The sequence below is a fragment of the Liolophura sinensis genome, unplaced genomic scaffold, assembly GCF_032854445.1.
Source record: "Liolophura sinensis isolate JHLJ2023 unplaced genomic scaffold, CUHK_Ljap_v2 scaffold_89, whole genome shotgun sequence".
Taxonomy (NCBI): Eukaryota; Metazoa; Mollusca; class Polyplacophora; order Chitonida; family Chitonidae; genus Liolophura; species Liolophura sinensis.
The window spans coordinates 64,167-80,776 of record NW_027018028.1 but is presented as its reverse complement, the minus strand read 5'-3'; the positions used below and the strand labels follow the sequence as shown (position 1 = coordinate 80,776).

The 16,610-nt window shown below is 44.7% G+C and overlaps 1 protein-coding gene across 1 annotated transcript in view; it reads right to left on the bottom strand.

Annotated features, from left to right (window-relative positions):
• Positions 1-6,571: 6,571 nt before the first annotated feature.
• LOC135481428 (uncharacterized) overlaps positions 6,572-16,610 on the bottom strand; it is a gene marked incomplete at both ends in the record, with an annotated part of 36,064 nt that continues 26,025 nt past the window's right edge. Inside the window, 2 exons of the mRNA XM_064761252.1 lie at positions 6,572-6,616; positions 10,991-11,068. Coding sequence (XP_064617322.1) covers positions 6,572-6,616; positions 10,991-11,068 — 123 coding nt within the window. The remainder of the gene's footprint in view (positions 6,617-10,990; positions 11,069-16,610) is intronic.

Below are 16,610 nucleotides of genomic sequence, written 5' to 3'. Positions count from 1 at the left end.
ACTGACTTCGTCAAAAGTATAATACGTGCCTCTTTATGTGTTTTTAAACTTTAAAATTAGTGAAAAACTAAAAATAATACAGATGCTAGTCTGGCCTGTATCAAGAGGTAATGATTTGAGTTATTCTTGATAAACACAGAAACATTTCTTCATTAGCGAACATGGGTTGTATAGCGTCTTTAATAAACAAAAGGATACTTTTATTGCCCACGACACACCGTGCTACATAGTCATTGTGGAACTATTTTCTGTATTTTGTTGGTGGATTTACAGCCACTGAGGCCTAGTTCCGTTACAATCTTCTTCATTATCACATGTAAATGGATTCAAAGCATGGCATTTGATTTCTTTACTTATTTATTTTGTGCTTTACGCTAAATATTCCACTAATAATTGGTGAACAAAAGTTTTGTTCAGACTTTACCTGATGTTGTTTCGGTCGTAGCGCAAGTTGTTGTAGACCCTGGAATAGAATGAACTGTTTTACACACCCTTTCAATTTTTCCTCACTCAGGGTCTCAATAACCGGTGTGTAAAAATAAAGTTGTTCAAATACTTCGCTAAATCACATTCTCATCCTTTTGGAGCAAGCCTTGAATAGCAATTAAATTAGTAAATACATAAAAGAAACACTCTGAAGCCTAAGCACATAAATTTTAAAAAATTTATTCAAGAACATAAAAAAAACAAAGAAAAAAAACACATACAAACAGAAAAGGAACAGTTACATGTAACCCGGCCGGTCAAGTGTGAGACAAATTATGTAATAATATGTAAAAGAGTAGTTAAATTTAGTAAAGGTAGAAGTTTAAGTTAGGACTTTGGTAGGTATGAAATCAGTTAAAAACGTAAATAGCCCCTGTCACAGAGATCATTAATTATTTTAAAACATATTCACAGAAAGTAACACCCCCCCCCCCCCCCCCCACAAACACATGTCAAAATCATTGGAATACTGAAATGTAAACCATCCAGTCGATTGTGTGGCTGATTATATGTAAACGAGGGGAGAAAACAACATCGTTTTTTCAATGGCAAAATGTTGTATTGATTAGCGACATCGGATTTTCTTTTCATTTTCCAAACATTTCCGGTGTCTTTTTTAATCAAATGTCTTTTTCAATTTTATTAAAGATGTCTTAAAAGATCTTTTTAATAAACAACAGGACAGTTTTATTGCCCACCACACAAGGTATTTCCCTCAATCGTGGACATAAAGACAACTGTCTTTGCTTATATGAGGCATATCCCCCACCTACCAACCCACCAGCAGTGCCATTATTTGTAACTCCTATGTTGTCGTCACTCATACCATTCACACTGTAATATTCCACACTTTATTTCTCTGCTCAATTAATTTTCTGACCATCCTTTCTTTACCAGCTGTAAATTTAGCCCCGTGCTTTTACAGCCTAGTGGATATCCGGCTGGCGTTTTTACTTTATTGTCACCCACTCACCGTGCGGTGTATCACTGTGCTGTCACCCACCCATTGTTCTGTTTATAATTGTGCTGTCACCCACCCATTGCTCGGTTTATCACTGTACTGTCACCCACCCATTCTGTGGTGTATTACTGTGCTGTCACCCACCCATTGTTCGGTTTATCACTCTGCTGTCACCCACCCATTGTGTGGTTTATTACTGTACTGTAACCTATCCACTGTGTGGTGTATCACTGTACTGTCACCCACTCATTGTGCGGTGTATTATTGTACTGTCACCCACCTATTGTGTGGTGCCTCACTGTACTGTCATCCAAACATTGTGAGGTGTATTATTGTACTGTCACCTACCCATTGTGTGGTTTCTCACTGTACTGTCATCCAAACATTGTGTGGTGTATTATTGTACTGTCACCAACCCATTGTGTTGTGTATCACTGTATTGTCATCTACCTATTGTGTCTCGGGGCACTTTGGGGGTGTTCCGAGCAAGATCAACAATGACATAATTCCTGTAGAAATTGCGACCGTTGATGGAAAATTGGCATGATACAGAGCGATGATTATCAGGTGTAAAACACCCCCATAATAAAGTTTTTAACAAAAATTCTGGGGCATAGTTTTCTTTATTTGGCACAGAAACATAATCGTTGTCTCGTGGTTCCTTTTCGTATATATATATATATATATATAGATAGATAGATAGATAGATAGATAGATAGACTGCCAATGGAAACCTGGCTGGACTCACACCTAAGATTTTAAAAGTTGCAGCTTTCTCGCTAAATATATATATATATATATATATATATATATATATATATATATATATATATATATATATATATATATATATATATATATATATTATTAGAACTACTATATATATATTATTTTCGTACTAAAGAAAAACGGAATCATGGGAAATGTTTCCGCTTATTTTCCAAATGCACAGAAGCAATCATTTAAAAGTGGCGTATAAGTCACACTTAAATTCTATGCCGCATTCCATCGTTACATTGGATAATTGAACGGATGCCTACTGTCAAGAGTCGTATAGCACACATGGAGCACCAGACAATCGTCTTTTTGAAACCGAAATAAAAATATTTTCTTTTCAAGTTTTCAATATCATGAATTGAAGAATAAATGATAATGGCAATGTTTTAGCAATATAGCGATGAGCTTATGTTTTATGAGGTACATGTACGTATTATAAAACCATCCGTTTGAACTTTGAATCCGCTCCTCCATTTTGATTTCTCCTTCACGGAAATTCATATTTAACCTTAACAATTCCACAAAGCATTCAAATACAATTACGAATTAAAGACAGTTCTGCTTTTAAGCGGCACAGTCCGCCATTTTACGCCCAGCTTCTGCGAGATGGAATACATATATGACATTTAAACATCTTGTAATCCTTTAAATTTGGTAAAAAATCGCCCCTAAAACAAATTTCTACATATCTTGTAAAATATTATTGATAATGGCCCGTGTACATACAATCTATACATGCCTAGATTCTATGATTTTCTTTTCATCCATAGGCACAGTTTATGAGACTTGATGGATTGTCCCTGTCTTGTACAAAGGCAAGACTAATAACAACTGGTTCTTTGTCGTCCCTTGGATAGTTCCGAAGAAATTCTCACTGGATCAGCCGTAATATGTGAGACTCCTGAGTGCTATTAAAAACCATACTTCGTGATTTGGAGGTATGCAAAAAAGGAGAATTAATGAAAAATCAAGCTGGAAAATACCGGTCAATTTTGTATGGATCGTAAAGGCTGTAAGGGTTGTGTTGACTGGGTGACCAAAATCCGCTATACAATGCCTTCGGAGCAGTGTTCAAAGTTAGCTGTGGCCTAGGAATAGGCACTTGACGAAAACTTCCCCGTTGATCGTCTGTGAAAAGCTCACTACCATCGGTGTCATTTCTGAAGAGACAAAGACAAAAAAATCCATTGTAAATAATTTTATATGAATATTTATACTTTTGTCATGGCAGCAAGATATTTCTGTCATTATAATCATGTCCGAATAATCAGATTGTCTGAAACACTACGGTATTTTTTTGTGGTGTGTAATGAATATAACATAATGTACACGAAATGAAAGATATGACGCATTTCATATTCGGACACCCTGTTTTGTGAGACCAAATGTTAACTTGTAAGAAAATGGAAAATTATTTATGGAGTGCGACCACATCGGCATCATTTCCCTCATATTGAAGCAAGTAAATATTAAAAACAAACGTTCAGTTTACATCATACAGGAGGACGGTTGTTAACAGTGACGACACAATAGTTAGAGTTAGAAACTTCCATATATGGCCCGTAAATAAATAAACTAAGCTCACAGGTAATAGTTCATGAAAAATATATCAGCTCTGAAACTTGACGTATAATTACTCAAATAATAGCGTCATTACTTGGTAGTCGTAAAACCAAATCGGTTTGCACTTCCTGTGCAACAATAAATACAGATGAGGCTATAATTGGACGGATAAAGGTTTTGGTTTAGGACTTACGACACTTTCCGATCTTCCTTCTCTCGTCGCCTCCTACACATCGCTACAATAATGACTACCCAGATGATCAGGAGGAACAGTCCGCCTAGGGCACTGAGGATAACGACGGCTTCTGTAATTAGACCATTTAATTTTGTATTTCATTTATTTCTTTGAGGCTTAACACCATATACTTAAAAAATTTTCAGAGAAATTATAGAAGTGGATGGGCGCCTCAGTGGCCTGGTGGTTAACGTGCTACCGCAGCACAATAACACAAGCGGTTCTAACCCATGCGATCGCTGTAAAATCAGACTGATGCTGGCTTCCTCACCGGACGAACATGTCACCGGTCTGTCACCGACTTGTGGATGGTCGTGGGTTTTCCCAGCCTGGATTCCTCCCACTATAATGCTGGACGCCGCTCTAAAAGTAAAATATTTCCCACTACCGCGTAAAATACCAATCAAATAAATAAATTACAAAACGATGTTTTTATATTGGATGAAACAGAAGTGCTCGTTTAAACCATCGACCTATGGCAATATACTGACAAACTTTTCCACTTGTTTGAAATAGACATCCATACTGACGAACGAGCATCGTCGAGTGCTTACTGTCAAGAAGGAAAAACAATCAGTGAAACCGAGGAATATACAAAATTTCGTGTCCACGATCAAGTTTGAATCTATAACTATTGTTCCCAAACCATTGAAGCACATTCACTGTTATATCACGGCTCGACTGTTTTTATAAAGCCATCCCCACATCTTATATATTGGTCAATTTATGATTTCTGATGGGCAAAATATGGATGATTTGGTCCATAGTTTTTGGATGCTACATGTAAAATAATCCCTACTAACTCTCTGCATTTATGTTCCACGTTTGTTATTTTTTACTCCTTTAGATGTTTTAACAGATAGAGTTAACAGCAGTTAAAGTTATACCTGCAATAGCTAAATTCACTAAGAAAATGTAAATAAAGAAGCTCTTGTACTAAAAGGGGGGGTTCACTTACCTAAAGGAAATGCCTTGTCTTTTAAATCCTGTCCATGAACAACGTGCGTTGTTACAGTAGATAAAGGTGTCGAAACCATAGTAGTGCTGCTTGCTTTGGGTGTTGTCGATTGCAGAGTGGTGTTGAGCGTGGTACTGGATGATTGGGTTGTGCTTGGAAATGTGGTAGACCCAATCGCAGATTTTGGAGTTTGACGTGTGGAGGAGAAACTTGATTGAGAGAAACTTGTATCCAGAGGCGCCGTAGTAGTGCTGCTTGCTTTGGGTGTTGTCGATTGCACATTGGTGTTGAGCGTGGTACTGGATGATTGGGTTGTGCTTGGAAATGTGGTAGACCCAATCGCAGATTTTGGAGTTTGACGTGTGGAGGAGAAACTTGATTGAGAGAAACTTGTATCCAGAGGCGCCGTAGTAGTGCTGCTTGCTTTGGGTGTTGTCGATTGCACATTGGTGTTGAGCGTGGTACTGGATGATTGGGTTGTGCTTGGAAATGTGGTAGACCCGATCGCAGATTTTGGAGTTTGACGTGTGGAGGAGAAACTTGATTGAGAGGAAGTTGTATCCAGAGGCGCTGTAGTAGTGCTGCTTGCTTTGGGTGTTGTCGATTGCAGAGTGGTGTTGAGCGTGGTACTGGATGATTGGGTTGTGCTTGGAAATGTGGTAGACACAGTCCTGGATGTTGGAGTTTGACGTGTGGAGGAGAAACTTGATTTGGAGAAACTTGTATCCAGAGGCGCCGTAGTAGTGCTGTTTGCTTTGGGTGTTGTCGATTGCACATTGGTGTTGAGCGTGGTACTGGATTATTGGGTTGTGATTGGAAATGTGGTAGACCCGATCGCAAATTTTGGAGTTTGACGTGTGGAGGAGAAACTTGATTGGGAGGAACTTGTATCCAGAGGCGCCGTAGTAGTGCTGCTTGCTTTGAGTGTTGTCGATTGCACATTGGTGTTGAGCGTGGTACGGGATGATTGGGTTGTGCTTGGAAATGTGGTAGACCCAATCGCAGATTTTGGAGTTTGACGTGTGGAGGAGAAACTTGATTGGGAGGAACTTGTATCCAGAGGCGCCGTAGTAGTGCTGCTTGCTTTGGGTGTTGTCGATTGCACAGTGGTGTTGAGCGTGGTACTGGATTATTGGGTTGTGATTGGAAATGTGGTAGACCCGATCGCAAATTTTTTAGTTTGACGTGTGGAGGAGAAACTTGATTGGGAGGAACTTGTATCCAAAGGCGCCGTAGTAGTGCTGCTTGCTTTGGGTGTTGTCGATTGCACATTGGTGTTGAGCGTGGTACTGGATGATTGGGTTGTGCTTGGAAATGTGGTAGACACAGTCCTAAATGTTGGAGTTTGACGTGTGGAGGAGAAACGTGACTGGGAGAAACTTTTATCCAGAGGCGCCGTAGTAGTGCTGCTTGCTTTGGGTGTTGTCGATTGCACATTGGTGTTGAGCGTGGTACTGGATGATTCGGTTGTGCTAGGAAATGTGGTAGACCCAATCGCAGATTTTGAAGTTTGACGTGTGGAGGAGAAACTTGATTAAGAGGAACTTGTATCCAGAGGCGCCGTAAAAGTGCTGCTTGCTTTGGGTGTTGTCGATTGCAGAGTGGTGTTGAGCGTGGTACTGGATGATTGGGTTGTGCTTGGAAATGTGGTAGACCCAATCGCAGATTTTGGAGTTTGACGTGTGGAGGAGAAACTTGATTGAGAGAAACTTGTATCCAGAGGCGCCGTAGTAGTGCTGCTTGCTTTGGGTGTTGTCGATTGCAGAGTGGTGTTGAGCGTGGTACTGGATGATTGGGTTGTGCTTGGAAATGTGGTAGACCCAATCGCAGATTTTGGAGTTTGACGTGTGGAGGAGAAACTTGATTGAGAGGAACTTGTATCCAGAAGCGCCGTAGTAGTGCTGCTTGCTTTGGGTGTTGTCGATTGCACATTGGTGTTGAGCGTGGTACTGGATGATTGGGTTGTGCTTGGAAATGTGGTAGACACAGTCCTGGATGTTGGAGTTTGACGTGTGGAGGAGAAACTTGACTGGGAGAAACTTGTATCCAGAGGCGCCGTAGTAGTGCTGCTTGCTTTGGGTGTTGTCGATTGCACATTGGTGTTGAGCGTGGTACTGGATGATTGGGTTGTGCTTGGAAATGTGGTAGACCCAATCGCAGATTTTGGAGTTTGACGTGTGGAGGAGAAACTTGATTGAGCGGAACTTGTATCCAGAAGCGCCGTAGTAGTGCTGCTTGCTTTGGGTGTTGTCGATTGCACATTGGTGTTGAGCGTGGTACTGGATGATTGGGTTGTGCTTGGAAATGTGGTAGACACAGTCCTGGATGTTGGAGTTTGACGTGTGGAGGAGAAACTTGACTGGGAGAAACTTGTATCCAGAGGCGCCGTAGTAGTGCTGCTTGCTTTGGGTGTTGTCGATTGCACATTGGTGTTGAGCGTGGTACTGGATGATTGGGTTGTGCTTGGAAATGTGGTAGACCCAATCGCAGATTTTGGAGTTTGACGTGTGGAGGAGAAACTTGATTGAGAAGAACTTGTATCCAGAGGCGCCGTAGTAGTGCTGCTTGCTTTGGGTGTTGTCGATTGCAGAGTGGTGTTGAGCGTGGTACTGGATGATTGGGTGTTGCTTGGAAATGTGGTAGACCCAATCGCAGATTTTGGAGTTTGACGTGTGGAGGAGAAACTTGATTGAAAGGAACTTGTATCCAGAAGCGCCGTAGTAGTGCTGCTTGCTTTGGGTGTTGTCGATTGCACATTGGTGTTGAGCGTGGTACTGGATGATTGGGTTGTGCTTGGAAATGTGTAAGACCCAGTCGTGGTTGTTGGAGTTTGACGTGTGGAGGAGAAACTTGATTGAGAGGAACTTGTATCCAGAAGCGCCGTAGTAGTGCTGCTTGCTTTGGGTGTTGTCCATTGCACAGTGGTATTGAGCGTAGTACCGGATGATTGTGTTGTGCTTGGAAATGTGGTAGACCCAATCGCAGATTTTGGAGTTTGACGTGTGGAGGAGAAACTTGATTGGGAGGAACTTGTATCCAGAGGCGCCGTAGTAGTGCTGCTTGCTTTGAGTGTTGTCGATTGCACAGTGGTGCTGAGCGTGGTACTGGATGATTGGGTTGTGCTTGGAAATGTGGTAGACCCAATCGCAGATTTTAGAGTTTGACGTGTGGAGGAGAAACTTGATTGAGAGGAAGTTGTATCCAGAGGCGCCGTAGTAGTGCTGCTTGCTTTGGGTGTTGTCGATTACAGAGTGGTGTTGAGCGTGGTACTGGATGATTGGGTTGTGCTTGGAAATGTGGTAGACACAGTCCTGGATGTTGGAGTTTGACGTGTGGAGGAGAAACTTGATTGAGAGGAACTTGTATCAAGAGGCGCCGTAGTAGTGCTGCTTGCTTTGGGTGTTGTCGATTGCACATTGGTGTTGAGCGTGGTACTGGATGATTGGGTTGTGCTTGGAAATGTAGTAGACCCAATCGCAGATTTTGGAGTTTGACGTGTGGAGGAGAAACTTGATTGAGAGGAACTTGTATCCAGAGGCGCCGTAGTAGTGCTGCTTGCTTTGGGTGTTGTCGATTGCACATTGGTGTTGAGCGTGGTACTGGATGATTGGGTTGTGCTTGGAAATGTGGTAGACCCAATCGCAGATTTTGTAGTTTGACGTGTGGAGGAGAAACTAGATTGAGAGGAACTTGTATCCAGAAGCGCCGTAGTAGTGCTGCTTGCTTTGGGTGCTGTCGATTGCACATTGGTGTTGAGCGTGGTACTGGATGATTGGGTTGTGCTTGGAAATGTGGTAGACCCAGTCGTGGTTGTTGGAGTTTGACGTGTGGAGGAGAAACTTGATTGAGAGGAACTTGTATCCAGAGGCGCCGTAGTAGTGCTGCTTGCTTTGAGTGTTGTCGATTGCACAGTGGTGTTGAGCGTGGTACTGGATTATTGGGTTGTGATTGGAAATGTGGTAGACCCGATCGCAAATTTTGGAGTTTGACGTGTGGAGGAGAAACTTGATTGGGAGGAACTTGTATCCAGAGGCGCCGTAGTAGTGCTGCTTGCTTTGAGTGTTGTCGATTGCACATTGGTGTTGAGCTTGGTACAGGATGATTGGGTTGTGCTTGGAAATGTGGTAGACCCAATCGCAGATTTTGGAGTTTGACGTGTGAAGGAGAAACTTGATTGAGAGAAACTTGTATCCAGAGGCGCCGTAGTAGTGCTGCTTGCTTTGGGTGTTGTCGATTGCACAGTGGTGTTGAGCGTGGTACTGGATTATTGGGTTGTGATTGGAAATGTTGTAGACCCGATCGCAAATTTTGGAGTTTGACGTGTGGAGGAGAAACTTGATTGAGAGGAAGTTGTATCCAGAGGCGCTGTAGTAGTGCTGCATGCTTTGGGTGTTGTCGATTGCAGAGTGGTGTTGAGCGTGGTACTGGATGATTGGGTTGTGCTTGGAAATGTGGTAGACACAGTCCTGGATGTTGGAGTTTGACGTGTGGAGGAGAAACTTGATTGGGAGAAACTTGTATCCAGAGGCGCCGTAGTAGTGCTGTTTGCTTTGGGTGTTGTCGATTGCACATTGGTGTTGAGCGTGGTACTGGATGATTGGGTTGTGCTTGGAAATGTGGTAGACCCAATCGCAGATTTTGGAGTTTGACGTGTGGAGGAGAAACTTGATTGAGAGGAACTTCTATCCAGAGGCGCCGTAGTAGTGCTGCTTGCTTTGAGTGTTGTCGATTGCACATTAGTGTTGAGCGTGGTACGGGATGATTGGGTTGTGCTTGAAAATGTGGTAGACCCAATCGCAGATTTTGGAGTTTGACGTGTGGAGGAGAAACTTGATTGAGAGAAACTTGTATCCAGAGGCGCCGTAGTAGTGCTGCTTGCTTTGGGTGTTGTCGATTGCAGAGTGGTGTTGAGCGTGGTACTGGATGATTGGGTTGTGCTTGGAAATGTGGTAGACCCAATCGCAGATTTTGGAGTTTGACGTGTGGAGGAGAAACTTGATTGAGAGGAACTTGTATCCAGAAGCGCCGTAGTAGTGCTGCTTGCTTTGGGTGTTGTCGATTGCACATTGGTGTTGAGCGTGGTACTGGATGATTGGGTTGTGCTTGGAAATGTGGTAGACCCAATCGCAGATTTTGGAGTTTGACGTCTGGAGGAGAAACTTGATTAAGAAGAACTTGTATCCAGAGGCGCCGTAGTAGTGCTGCTTGCTTTGGGTGTTGTCGATTGCACATTGGTGTTGAGCGTGGTACTGGATGATTGGGTTGTGCTTGGAAATGTAGTAGACCCAATCGCAGATTTTGGAGTTTGACGTATGGAGGAGAAACTTGATTGAGAGGAACTTGTATCCAGAGGCGCCGTAGTAGTGCTGCTTGCTTTGGGTGTTGTCGATTGCACATTGGTGTTGAGCGTGGTACTGGATGATTGGGTTGTGCTTGGAAATGTGGTAGACCCAATCGCAGATTTTGTAGTTTGACGTGTGGAGGAGAAACTAGATTGAGAGGAACTTGTATCCAGAAGCGCCGTAGTAGTGCTGCTTGCTTTGGGTGCTGTCGATTGCACATTGGTGTTGAGCGTGGTACTGGATGATTGGGTTGTGCTTGGAAATGTGGTAGACCCAGTCGTGGTTGTTGGAGTTTGACGTGTGGAGGAGAAACTTGATTGGGAGGAACTTGTATCCAGAGGCGCCGTAGTAGTGATGCTTGCTTTGGGTGTTGTGGATTGCACATTGGTGTTGAGCGTGGTACTGGATGATTGGGTTGTGATTGGAAATGTGGTAGACCCGATCGCGGATTTTGGAGTTTGACATGTGGAGGAGAAGTTTGATTGAGAGGAACTTGTATCCAGAAGCGCCGTAGTAGTGCTGCTTGCTTTGGGTGTTGTCGATTGCTGAGTAGTGTTGAGCATGGTACTGGATGATTGGGTTGTGCTTGGAAATGTGGTAGACACAGTCCTGGATGTTGGAGTTTGACGTGTGGAGGAGAAACTTGATTGGCAGAAACTTGTATCCAGAGGCGCCGTAGTAGTGCTGCTTGCTTTGGGTGTTGTCGATTGCACATTGGTGTTGAGCGTGGTACTGGATGATTGGGTTGTGCTTAGAAATGTGGTAGACCCAATCGCAGATTTTGGAGTTTGACGTGTGGAGGAGAAACTTGATTGAGAGGAACTTGTATCCAGAGGCGCGGTAGTAGTGCTGCTTGCTTTGGGTGTTGTCGATTGCACATTGGTGTTGAGCGTGGTACTGGATAATTGGGTTGTGCTTGGAAATGTGGTAGACCCAATCGCAGATTTTGGAGTTTGACGTGTGGAGGAGAAACTTGATTGGGAGAAACTTGTATCCAGAGGCGCCGTAGTAGTGCTGCTTGCTTTGGGTGTTGTCGATTGCACATTGGTGTTGAGCGTAGTACTGGATGATTGGGTTGTGCATGGAAATGTGGTAGACCCAGTCGTGGTTGTTGGGGTTTGACGTGCGGAGGAGAAACTTGATTGAGAGGAACTTGTATCCAAAGGCGCCGTAGTAGTGCTGCTTGCTTTGAGTGTTGTCGATTGCACAGTGGTGTTGAGCGTGGTACTGGATTATTGGGTTGTGATTGGAAATGTGGTAGACCCGATCGCAAATTTTGGAGTTTGACGTGTGGAGGAGAAACTTGATTGGGAGGAACTTGTATCCAAAGGCGCCGTAGTAGTGCTGCTTGCTTTGGGTGTTGTCGATTGCACATTGGTGTTGAGCGTGGTACTGGATGATTGGGTTGTGCTTGGAAATGTGGTAGACACAGTCCTAAATGTTGGAGTTTGACGTGTGGAGGAGAAACGTGACTGGGAGAAACTTTTATCCAGAGGCGCCGTAGTAGTGCTGCTTGCTTTGGGTGTTGTCGATTGCACATTGGTGTTGAGCGTGGTACTGGATGATTGGGTTGTGCTTGGAAATGTGGTAGACCCAATCGCAGATTTTGAAGTTTGACGTGTGGAGGAGAAACTTGATTGAGAGGAACTTGTATCCAGAGGCGCCGTAAAAGTGCTGCTTGCTTTGGGTGTTGTCGATTGCAGAGTGGTGTTGAGCGTGGTACTGGATGATTGGGTTGTGCTTGGAAATGTGGTAGACCGAATCGCAGATTTTGGAGTTTGACGTGTGGAGGAGAAACTTGATTGAGAGAAACTTGTATCCAGAGGCGCCGTAGTAGTGCTGCTTGCTTTGGGTGTTGTCGATTGCAGAGTGGTGTTGAGCGTGGTACTGGATGATTGGGTTGTGCTTGGAAATGTGGTAGACCCAATCGCAGATTTTGGAGTTTGACGTGTGGAGGAGAAACTTGATTGAGAGGAACTTGTATCCAGAAGCGCCGTAGTAGTGCTGCTTGCTTTGGGTGTTGTCGATTGCACATTGGTGTTGAGCGTGGTACTGGATGATTGGGTTGTGCTTGGAAATGTGGTAGACACAGTCCTGGATGTTGGAGTTTGACGTGTGGAGGAGAAACTTGACTGGGAGAAACTTGTATCCAGAGGCGCCGTAGTAGTGCTGCTTGCTTTGGGTGTTGTCGATTGCACATTGGTGTTGAGCGTGGTACTGGATGATTGGGTTGTGCTTGGAAATGTGGTAGACCCAATCGCAGATTTTGGAGTTTGACGTGTGGAGGAGAAACTTGATTGAGAAGAACTTGTATCCAGAGGCGCCGTAGTAGTGCTGCTTGCTTTGGGTGTTGTCGATTGCAGAGTGGTGTTGAGCGTGGTACTGGATGATTGGGTTGTGCTTGGAAATGTGGTAGACCCAATCGCAGATTTTGGAGTTTGACGTGTGGAGGAGAAACTTGATTGAGAGGAACTTGTATCCAGAAGCGCCGTAGTAGTGCTGCTTGCTTTGGGTGTTGTCGATTGCACAGTGGTATTGAGCGTAGTACCGGATGATTGTGTAGTGCTTGGAAATGTGGTAGACCCAATCGCAGATTTTGGAGTTTGACGTGTGGAGGAGAAACTTGATTGGGAGGAACTTGTATCCAGAGGCGCCGTAGTAGTGCTGCTTGCTTTGGGTGTTGTCGATTGCACATTGGTGTTGAGCGTGGTACTGGATGATTGGGTTGTGCTTGGAAATGTGGTAGACCCAATCGCAGATTTTGTAGTTTGACGTGTGGAGGAGAAACTAGATTGAGAGGAACTTGTATCCAGAAGCGCCGTAGTAGTGCTGCTTGCTTTGGGTGCTGTCGATTGCACATTGGTGTTGAGCGTGGTACTGGATGATTGGGTTGTGCTTGGAAATGTGGTAGACCCAGTCGTGGTTGTTGGAGTTTGACGTGTGGAGGAGAAACTTGATTGGGAGGAACTTGTATCCAGAGGCGCCGTAGTAGTGCTGCTTGCTTTGGGTGTTGTGGATTGCACATTGGTGTTGAGCGTGGTACTGGATGATTGGGTTGTGCTTGGAAATGTGGTAGACCCGATCGCGGATTTTGGAGTTTGACATGTGGAGGAGAAGTTTGATTGAGAGGAACTTGTATCCAGAAGCGCCGTAGTAGTGCTGCTTGCTTTGGGTGTTGTCGATTGCTGAGTAGTGTTGAGCGTGGTACTGGATGATTGGGTTGTGCTTGGAAATGTGGTAGACACAGTCCTAAATGTTGGAGTTTGACGTGTGGAGGAGAAACTTGATTGGCAGAAACTTGTATCCAGAGGCGCCGTAGTAGTGCTGCTTGCTTTGGGTGTTGTCGATTGCACATTGGTGTTGAGCGTGGTACTGGATGATTGGGTTGTGCTTGGAAATGTGGTAGACCCAATCGCAGATTTTGGAGTTTGACGTGTGGAGGAGAAAATTGATTGAGAGGAACTTGTATCCAGAGGCGCGGTAGTAGTGCTGCTTGCTTTGGGTGTTTTCGATTGCAGATTGGTGTTGAGCGTGGTACTGGATGATTGGGTTGTGCTTGGAAATGTGGTAGACCCAGTCGTGGTTGTTGGGGTTTGACGTGCGGAGGAAAACTTTGATTGAGAGGAACTTGTATCCAGAGGCGCCGTAGTAGTGTTGCTTGCTTTGGGTGTTTCCGATTGCACATTGGTGTTGAGCGTGGTACTGGATGATTGGGTTGTGCTTGGAAATGTGGTAGACCCAATCGCAGATTTTGGAGTTTGACGTGTGGAGGAGAAACTTGATTGGGAGAAACTTGTATCCAGAGGCGCAGTAGTAGTGCTGCTTGCTTTGGGTGTTGTCGATTGCACATTGGTGTTGAGCGTGGTACTGGATGATTGGGTTGTGCTTGGAAATGTGGTAGACCCAATCGCAGATTTTTGGAGTTTGACGTGTGGAGGAGAAACTTGATTGAGAGGAGCTTGTATCCAGAAGCGCCGTAGTAGTGCTGCTTGCTTTGGGTGTTGTCGATTGCACATTGGTGTTGAGCGTGGTACTGGATGATTGGGTTGTGCTTGGAAATGTGGTAGACACAGTCCTGGATGTTGGAGTTTGACGTGTGGAGGAGAAACTTGACTGGGAGAAACTTGTATCCAGAGGCGCCGTAGTAGTGCTGCTTGCTTTGGGTGTTGTCGATTGCACATTGGTGTTGAGCGTGGTACTGGATGATTGGGTTGTGCTTGGAAATGTGGTTGACCCAATCGCAGATTTTGGAGTTTGACGTGTGGAGGAGAAACTTGATTGAGAAGAACTTGTATCCAGAGGCGCCGTAGTAGTGCTGCTTGCTTTGGGTGTTGTCGATTGCAGAGTGGTGTTGAGCGTGGTACTGGATGATTGGGTTGTGCTTGGAAATGTGGTAGACCCAATCGCAGATTTTGGAGTTTGACGTGTGGAGGAGAAACTTGATTGAGAGGAACTTGTATCCAGAAGCGCCGTAGTAGTGCTGCTTGCTTTGGGTGTTGTCGATTGCACATTGGTGTTGAGCGTGGTACTGGATGATTGGGTTGTGCTTGGAAATGTGTAAGACCCAGTCGTGGTTGTTGGAGTTTGACGTGTGGAGGAGAAACTTGATTGAGAGAAACTTGTATCCAGAAGCGCCGTAGTAGTGCTGCTTGCTTTGGGTGTTGTCGATTGCACAGTGGTATTGAGCGTAGTACCGGATGATTGTGTTGTGCTTGGAAATGTGGTAGACCCAATCGCAGATTTTGGAGTTTGACGTGTGGAGGAGAAACTTGATTGGGAGGAACTTGTATCCAGAGGCGCCGTAGTAGTGCTGCTTGCTTTGAGTGTTGTCGATTGGACAGTGGTGCTGAGCGTGGTACTGGATGATTGGGTTGTGCTTGGAAATGTGGTAGACACAGTCCTGGATGTTGGAGTTTGACGTGTGGAGGAGAAACTTGATTGAGAGGAACTTGTATCAAGAGGCGCCGTAGTAGTGCTGCTTGCTTTGGGTGTTGTCGATTGCACATTGGTGTTGAGCGTGGTACTGGATGATTGGGTTGTGCTTGGAAATGTAGTAGACCCAATCGCAGATTTTGGAGTTTGACGTGTGGAGGAGAAACTTGATTGAGAGGAACTTGTATCCAGAGGCGCCGTAGTAGTGCTGCTTGCTTTGGGTGTTGTCGATTGCACATTGGTGTTGAGCGTGGTACTGGATGATTGGGTTGTGCTTGGAAATGTGTAAGACCCAATCGCAGATTTTGGAGATTGACGTGTGGAGGAGAAACTTGATTGAGAGGAATTTGTATCCAGAGGCGCGGTAGTAGTGATGCTTGCTTTGGGTGTTGTCGATTGCACAGTGGTGTTGAGGGTAGTACCGGATGATTGGGTTGTGCTTGGAAATGTGGTAGACCCAATCGCAGATTTTGGAGTTTGACGTGTGGAGGAGAAACTTGATTGGGAGAAACTTGTATTCAGAGGCGCCGTAGTCTCGCTGCTTGATTTGGGTGTTGTGGATTGCAGATTGGTGTTGAGCGTGGTACTGGATGATTGGGTTGTGCTTGGAAATGTGGTAGACCCAGTCGTGGTTGTTGGGGTTTGACGTGCGGAGGAAAACCTTGATTGAGAGGAACTTGTATCCAGAGGCGCCGTAGTAGTGTTGCTTGCTTTGGGTGTTTCCGATTGCACATTGGTGTTGAGCGTGGTACTGGATGATTGGGTTGTGCTTGGAAATGTGGTAGACCCAATCGCAGATTTTGGAGTTTGACGTGTGGAGGAGAAACTTGATTGGGAGAAACTTGTATCCAGAGGCGCAGTAGTAGTGCTGCTTGCTTTGGGTGTTGTCGATTGCACATTGGTGTTGAGCGTGGTACTGGATGATTGGGTTGTGCTTGGAAATGTGGTAGACCCAATCGCAGATTTTTGGAGTTTGACGTGTGGAGGAGAAACTTGATTGAGAGGAGCTTGTATCCAGAAGCGCCGTAGTAGTGCTGCTTGCTTTGGGTGTTGTCGATTGCACATTGGTGTTGAGCGTGGTACTGGATGATTGGGTTGTGCTTGGAAATGTGGTAGACACAGTCCTGGATGTTGGAGTTTGACGTGTGGAGGAGAAACTTGACTGGGAGAAACTTGTATCCAGAGGCGCCGTAGTAGTGCTGCTTGCTTTGGGTGTTGTCGATTGCACATTGGTGTTGAGCGTGGTACTGGATGATTGGGTTGTGCTTGGAAATGTGGTAGACCCAATCGCAGATTTTGGAGTTTGACGTGTGGAGGAGAAACTTGATTGAGAAGAACTTGTATCCAGAGGCGCCG